At 37.8% G+C, this 8,082-nt stretch overlaps 1 protein-coding gene across 5 annotated transcripts in view; it reads right to left on the bottom strand.

Annotated features, from left to right (window-relative positions):
* Window positions 1–3,593: 3,593 nt before the first annotated feature.
* The window catches only part of narf (nuclear prelamin A recognition factor), a 38,366-nt gene continuing 33,877 nt past the window's right edge, over window positions 3,594–8,082 (bottom strand). For all 5 annotated transcript variants that reach the window (XM_059948704.1, XM_059948701.1, XM_059948703.1 and 2 more), the window contains exon 12: window positions 3,594–5,795. In XM_059948704.1, coding sequence (XP_059804687.1) covers window positions 5,554–5,795 — 242 coding nt within the window. In that variant the 3' untranslated portion in view covers window positions 3,594–5,553. The remainder of the gene's footprint in view (window positions 5,796–8,082) is intronic.

Genomic DNA, 8,082 nt, shown 5'->3' with positions numbered 1-8,082 from the left:
CATGCCCCTGTCAACTGATCTACTTGGATCTAGGGACATATCAGGGACAGCATCCGAGCCTAATGCTTTCCGCAGATTCACCCTTTGGAAAACTCATCTTACGCCCAGGACAGTATCTTACTTTCAGGTGAATCTCGGGATAGATGATGACCTACCCATTTCCTTCTGTTCAAAACATGCAGAGAATATTGTTGGCTATGCTGCCTGACTTCATTTTGTAACCCGTTACACTTTGTAAGTCCTGACATATCTGACAGCTGCACTAGGACTCAATTTTGAACTGGTACTGTCTCTTAGCTTATCTGATAGCTTTGCAGAGGTAATTATCTTGACTCCTTGTAAAGGTTAGGGTCACCTGATTTGAATGCAGCAGACCAACACTTCAGAAGAGAGCGATCTCCCAGTTCATTGGAGTGGAACTTGTGTTTCATTAAAGTTCATCATAACTTTTTGCTATATTGCTCTATCTCTCATAAGCCCAAGATTGTGTGTGCTTTATTAATCACTTTCATGTCTTTTTCAATTAACGTATCCATGTTAGAATTACATGCTCTTGACTATACTGCCACTATTTCTAACCAACAATGCACTAATTCACATTTTGCAGCACTACCAACCAACATTAACATCAAGGAAAAGCCTGAAATCCATAAGGGTGAAATGAGTAATAGGATTGAGCTAAGTCAACATAGATTTAAGAAAATAATGTATGACCAATATGCTGGAATTCTTTGAGGACGTGACTTGTAGAAAAGACAAGGATGAAGCAATAAATATTGTACACTTGGTAGGGTAAGGAGGAGGAAGGTGGATGGTTCACAGGTTACTCAGCTGGACTTCTGAGATTAGTGCTTGGGCTCCAGTTTTTCACTAGAGGAGGCAATTCCAAGCTTTTTGGAGGTACAAAACTGGGTGTATTTGAGAATAAGGAGGAAGCTCTGAACAGACTTTGAAGGGTTATGAGAAATACGAGTGAGTGGTAGACGATACAACAGATGGTTTACAATGAGGAACAATATGTAGTTGTCCACTTTGTAAGACAATTGTATTTATCAAATAGTATGAGGCATGATTGAATAGATGGGTCTCTATACTGAGTGATCATTAACAATCAGGTGTACCTAATAAAGCGGTCACCCAGTGTACTTTCAGAGCTGAGGAGAGATCTCCTGAAATGTATTAAATTCTTAAATAGTTTGATATGCCAAATGCAGGGAAGGTTCCCCCTGTCCCGCCACTAGTTGATAAGTCCAGGACTAGGAGGCACAATTTCAGATTGTATAGGATGGAAAATCTTTGGAATTTTATGCCCGAGATAGTTGAGTAGTCTCAGTTGTTGTATTCATGTGAACTATGTATCAACAGATTTCAGGACATTAATGCTGAAAATGTGACTGAGGTTGAATATCAGCCACAGCAGAACGGTGAAGATTGCTCAGCATCTGGATGGCCAGTACTTGCTTCTATTCCTTATGATCTGTTACTCATCCAGCCACACATTCATTCTGCCTGTCTGCCGTGTCCAGGGGAACTCCACTGCATTCTCCCCTCCAGTCCAAGATACAAATTTTAATTTCTGCAGTTCCTTATGTATCATAGAGTTCAACCTCTTAAAAAACTTATTATATGGCACTTCATTAAATGCCCTCTGTGACCTACATACCAGAGCATTAATTCTCTCATCAACCTTTTCTATTTCTTCAAAAAATTTTATCAGTTAGTGAAGCATGATTAGCCTTTAATAAATAAACTTGTGATTACACTTTCTAGAAATCCAAGTGATTTCTAATGCTGTTCTGGAAGATTATTTTTGAATTTTCCTCACTACTCTTGAATTGGGGTGTAGAATTTATATTTTCTCATAATTTGACTTCCCTGTGCTTGCTTGTATTTTTATATAATCACCTATATACATGTAATCACTCACTGAATCTTCCAATAATGCATAGTTGCTTCTGTATTTTTTCAGATACTATTTCGTAGCTTTCAGTAGCAAGTGTCATACAACTTGAATGTTTACAGGTTAATGGAATTTTGTTATCCCTAATCTGAGTATGAGCCAACTACATTTTAGGTTGGCCATCCCTTCGTTCTCTCGATGTTCTCCTTTGTTCTTCTAACATTTGATAAAATGAGCATAAGCAAAAATGCCTTGTTCTTGACTTCCAAAGAACCTGCAGATCACAAAACGTTAGGTTTCTAATTACTAGTTTTATCTCTATCCCAATTTTGATCAAGGAAGGTATATTTGCAATTTTCCAGTTCCTTTACAGCATCCCTGGACCTCTGCACTTGCCTTTCCCACTTTCCACAACCACCTAGGATGCACTTTAACTTTATTCACTTTAAATGCAGATTGCCTTTCTGGTATCTCTTCAGCATCAATTTTTAGCCAAACTGAATAGCAGTTATGTTGTACTTTGCTGAGAATCCAAGAGCATCTTCTTTCTTGAAGATTGAGGGAAATAACTCAAGGTATCTCAGCCATTTCCAGCACCTTTTTAAAAGTTTCAGTTTTGGTCTCTGAATGTCCCCATCTTTCTCATTGACAATCATTTTCTGATCACATGCCCATCACGTAATTCAGAATCCCTGCCTGCTTTTCAAAAAAAAGCTGTTGCTGGCATTTCAGTTTCACAGCAGGGGAAACTGCCACAAACTTTATTTTTCTGTTATAGCTTACTACACCAAATACTTTCACTTACTAGGCTGCTTTTCATTTGCTACTGCCCACCAGTAAGCTATCAGCTTTGTGCTTTTTAAAGTCTCCAAACCGGTTTCCTGTTATGCCTTTAACCTCATTAGAGCCTTCCTCATCTCCATCCTTGGCCTGATCTTCTTTTGAATACGTGACTGTTTCCCATATTGATTACCCTCAACGGAACTGAGGTTTTGTTTTGTGAACTGCTTCCCATGCTTCTTTTAATCTCATTGGAATTCTATAATAATCTCCTTTTAGGCACGAGGGCTGTTTCTTCTTTTTTGACACCCCTTTGAAATCCTGTGAGAAATTGTTTTCTATGTTATATTTAACCTCACAAATACATTAAGTTGCTAAAATATGTAACAGCACACCTGCAATAGTAGTCCGTTAATTTTCTTTTTCTCAGCCCAGACAATGTGGTCTCCTGGTTCCAAAAAAAAAGTTTTGTGCTGTAAAGTCATTGACATCAGTAATAATGACCTTCACAGAACAACATTATTAAACTTGAATTGTATGTTGATCCAATATATCTCCCAAAAAAAATTTACATTCTACTGGTTTAAATGCACAAGATATATAATGACCATTGAGCATCAGGATTCACGGGGGGGGGGGGGGGGGGGGGGGGGGGGGGGAGAAAAAAGACTGGAATGTATTTTTTAAAATTCGTGCTGCTTTATACCAGAATATTTCATGAATATTAATCTTGCTACTTACTTTTAAGCAATTACAGATAAAATAAACTAATTTTCACATTAAAGCAACACATGCACAAAACTGCTGTTGAGTTTACAGAATTTTGTTCAGATTTTATACATAGTTAAAGCTCAGACTGTGATTGTGAATCAATTTCTTAACATTAGCACTTAGAAATTTCTCATGTACAATCTCAAGTATAGAAAGGTTTATTACAAAGTCAAAATGTTGTACAGTTATTCATCCATGAGTTATACAGAATAAGATACCATTTTAGAATAATCTCTGGGCATCTGTTGTGGGATTTCAAAATAATTGCCTTTTCTTGGTTCTAAATGGGTTTTGTGATTTAAATATTGCATTTTTGCCTCAATGTTAAAGTAGGTATGTTCTTTACATTTGCAAAAGAATACAATATTAAAGGTAGTAATTACACAAAACTAATGATTAACATTAAACTGCAAGGATGTGCAATTTTATAACACCAACAAATATGTTGCTCCCATATTTTTCCATCTGTTAATTTTGTATTGATAGATTGATATGGGAATAGTGTACATTGAGTGGAATACTTACTTCACTCAATAAGTTGAAGGCAATGAAACAACTTATACAATACTGGGCAGAGTAAAAATGGCACCAGTGGTCAGCTTTTTCAAGCTCATCTACAAAAAAGTTTAATTTCTTCCTTTAATGTCTTTTTCTCCCCCCTTTCAAAATGGATGGAGGTCCTGTCAGAGTCCTCAATCTACAGCTGCACTCAAACTGCGTTCTTTACAGCAATGATTCCCATTCGGCAAGGACGCAGCCTGGAAGGCATGTGCACGTTCGGGGCTCTGAGGCTCTTTGAATGAGCCTATTCCATTCTTGTGTCGCCAACTGAAGTGTCTCCCCAACAAAGAAAGGTGTCGCTGCATGACACCTCTGTCCCTTTATTAGGGAGTGGAAGAGCCTGTCACATGCTGAATTGTTGGGTGAATGAGTAATTTTTGTTGTACTGCAGATCATGGTCCCTTTGGGGACTTTGATATTGCTTGCTTGGTGGGTTGTGGGTGCTGATGCTTTCTGCTGAAATAAGTGGGCTAGAGGGAGGGTTGATGCTTTGCTGCTGCTTGTGCATGGGAGGGGGAGAAGTGGAGTTTGGAGTTCTAACATTGTTACTGTAATTCTTTGGAGTACTTTCTGTTTCATGGATGTTTGTAAAGAGGAAGAATCTCAGGTTGTACAATGTTTACATTCTCTGATATTAAATGGAAACATTTGAACCAATGTGTTCAAAACCTGCAGGGACGAAAGTAAGGCCAAACTATTTTTTGAGGCCACTAAATGTTTGCACTCAGAACACTTTAGTAAACAACTGATGAACTTGACAGTTACAAAACTTTTTAAACTGAGTCAGCAGTTAATTGCCAGCAGGGTAACTACTGAACTTCAGAAGCGCATCTTTAAAGTTAGCAGATAGTACATGTCTACCCAATTTAAGAACTCACAGGACTCAAGTACAAACCTAGAACAGGATAAAAAAAAAGTAACTTAAACATCCACTAACTGAACCATCCAGAATTGCAGCAAAGCATTCTGTGGACTTAACATTGAAACGAGAGGTAGTCTTGTGGGTTCTCAATGTGAAGTGCTCTTTGTGTGCAAACACAGAGCTGAAAAGCACCAATGACTGTAAATGACATGTAGTCCCATTCGTGATTTCAAGGTTAAATGCAGATTTAGCTTAATAACAATTTCCCGTCCACACCTTGAAAGTATTACAAGAACAGAACAGACCAGCACATGTTCTAGAATTGAACAGCATTCGAGAAATTATTCTCCTATCAATAAAGGTCTGCATTTCTCCATCTGAGACGATAACTTCTGACTTAATTATGACCTTGTTTACACAATATATTAATTTGAAAGCAAGCATGAACAATAGAAACATTCAAGTGCCTTGTGTTTTCCACATCTCCTCAGATTTATCTGAAGGGCTGGATAAATTACATTATTCAAGTCAATATTTCTTGCAGTGACAACGTCATGGTATAAAACATCAGTGACCAATGGTTTGTCAGTCAAATTGCACCTTTGACAGACACGACCAAAATTCCTTCGAGAAATTCAGAACCGGGGTTCCAAAACTTGGTTCTCCAGCACCGGCAGACCTACCATTTGATGTCCGCACTAGTCAGTGCCTCACTTAACACGTGGTACTGTCTGTGCAGGACTTCATGAACTTTGGTGGAATTTCTTCCCTCTAACCATTCTTGGTAAAGCATTTGTATGTGCAGGTCAGTTTCTGGAATGTGAACAGGCAGACTGCTGTACACGTCTTCCATTTGATGGAGCAAATTCTTGTCCATTTTTCCACCTCCAGTCATGGCTTGACCTTTTCCATTGAGGCATCCTGTCAAACCAATAAAAGAAATCAATGAAAAAATGTTTTGATTTTGAAAATAGTTAAGACAAATCAATAACCAAGCTGCATGTTACAATCTAATTAGCAATTTTCCCCTCAGTCTCAGATTACCTACTGAAGATGAGCTAACACCAAGTCTTTGTTCGATAGGAAGAAAGGTTTGTAACGTACAAAATGGACATTTATTGCATTATATGTATTATACTGAAGCAGGAGATTTTTCACCTTTTTTCATAACTCTACATTCCAAGCAAGATTTATTTCTTTTCTAAGTCACCCAAGTGCTGCAAATCATTGAATTTGGAATTAAGTAGCCAGTCCTAATTGTTCATCAACATTACCTAGTGTAAATGTGATAGCATGTTTAATTGTTAAAAATATGTTAAAGAGATGCTTTCAATGAGACTCAAATGGCTGATCCAATATTTACATGCCTATCAGTGCCACTCCCCCAATCACTTCTCTAAACTATTCTTTGATGTGGCCAAACGATGTGTTACAGATGTGTTACAGCTTTACTTTATTGATTAATGTATTGCATAAACTTAGTAAAAGCTCTTTTTGATCTCCATTTTTAAAAGCTGCACTAAAGTTACAAGTCATAAACAAATTTCATACAAGGACACCACATTACATAATAATTACACTGAATGAACTCTTCGCTGCCTTTCAGCTGAGTACAGGTATCAACTTTCCCCAACATTTCGATAACAAACTCTGCCATCATTAGGGACGCGGTCTGGGCATGTCTAGCCCCGTGATATTCATATCGTCAGACAGACTACAGGGATATAAATACCACTGGACTAGCTGTGCCCAGGCATCATCCCTGATGATGGCAGTTTGTTGTCAAAGTGTCAGTTAATACCTGCACCCAGTTGAAGTCCGAAAAGAGTTTATCCATCACAAATGCTGGGGAAGCATTAGATGTTTTGTTTTTAAAAAAACGTTGAATACATTTTCTTTACTTCCTTTCAAGTAGCTATGTTACACAAAGCAATACATTTCCTTTACATTCTACAGGTGAACATTACATTGTCCCCTACTGTTAAACATTATCAGGGTTTATTACAACAGAAAATGAAAACAATTCAAATACCATAACATTAAAAAATGGCACCACTACCGTTCGCATAAATATTTTTGTAATATCCGCAGTAATAAACTAGGCAACTTCATTTGAATGAAAGATCCTGTGAGGTTTAGCTTAATGGTTATGTGGATTTATTCAATAAAGAACACTGTCTGTGTTATGTAGGGTACACTACCCTTTTACCTTCACACAAACCCAGACGATGCCCACTGACAAAGCAATCAATCATTGGGAAAAATGGCACACTTGGTGCTATTCCCGGCCTTAATATAGCATGTGCTTCAGAAAGAATGAGTGAATTGCAATGAGAAACAAGCACCTTGGCTGATGTCACTGTCGGAATTTGAGACTTTAGGGTCAAAATACCTCTACTACCAAACCAGCTAAAATTAACCAAAGTAGTAAAGATAGAGAACGAAATTCGGTACTTGTTACATACAGTGATATGCACAGTGGCTATACTTCATTAGGAGTTTGAAGAGATTTGGCATGCCAACAAATATACTCAAAAACATCTATAGATGTACCATGGAGAGCATTCTGACAGACTATATCACTGTCTGGTATGGAGGGGCTACTGCACAGGACTGAAAGAACCTGCAGAGGGTGGTAAATCTAGTCAGCTCCATCTTGGGTAGCAGTCTACAAAGTTCCCAGGACATCTTTAGGGAGCGGTGTCTCAGAAAAGCAGTGTCCATTATCAAGGACCTCCAGCACCCAGGACATGACCTTTTCTCACTGTTACCATCAGGTAGGAGGTACAGAAGCCTGAAGGCTCACACTCAGCGATTCAGGAACAGCCTCCTCCTCTCTGACATCTAATTCCTAAATGGACATTGAATCCTTGGACACTACCTCACTTGTATTCAATATCTGTATACTGTAATTGATTTACTTGTTTATTTATTATTGTTTTTCTCTTCTAGATTACATATTGCATTGAACTGTTGCTGATAAGTTAAAAAATTTCACGTCACATGCTGGTGGTAATAAACCTGATTCCGATTCATTACCAAAAAAAGGCAATCAGAAATTTATGTGAAACTTTCTGTTCTTAAAAAAGCTAGAATAAAATAGATTCAACATCTATTTACTCAATTTAATTGTTAAGAGCAAACAAAAAATTAGGAGCTGGCTATTTGACCCCCTCAATCTTCGTTCACCCAAAAGTCATGGCTGATC

Source organism: Hypanus sabinus, chromosome 23 (genome assembly GCF_030144855.1).
Source record: "Hypanus sabinus isolate sHypSab1 chromosome 23, sHypSab1.hap1, whole genome shotgun sequence".
Lineage (NCBI taxonomy): Eukaryota > Metazoa > Chordata > Chondrichthyes > Myliobatiformes > Dasyatidae > Hypanus > Hypanus sabinus.
The sequence above is the reverse complement of the archived record's forward strand: the minus strand, read 5'-3'. Positions and strand labels throughout refer to the sequence as shown.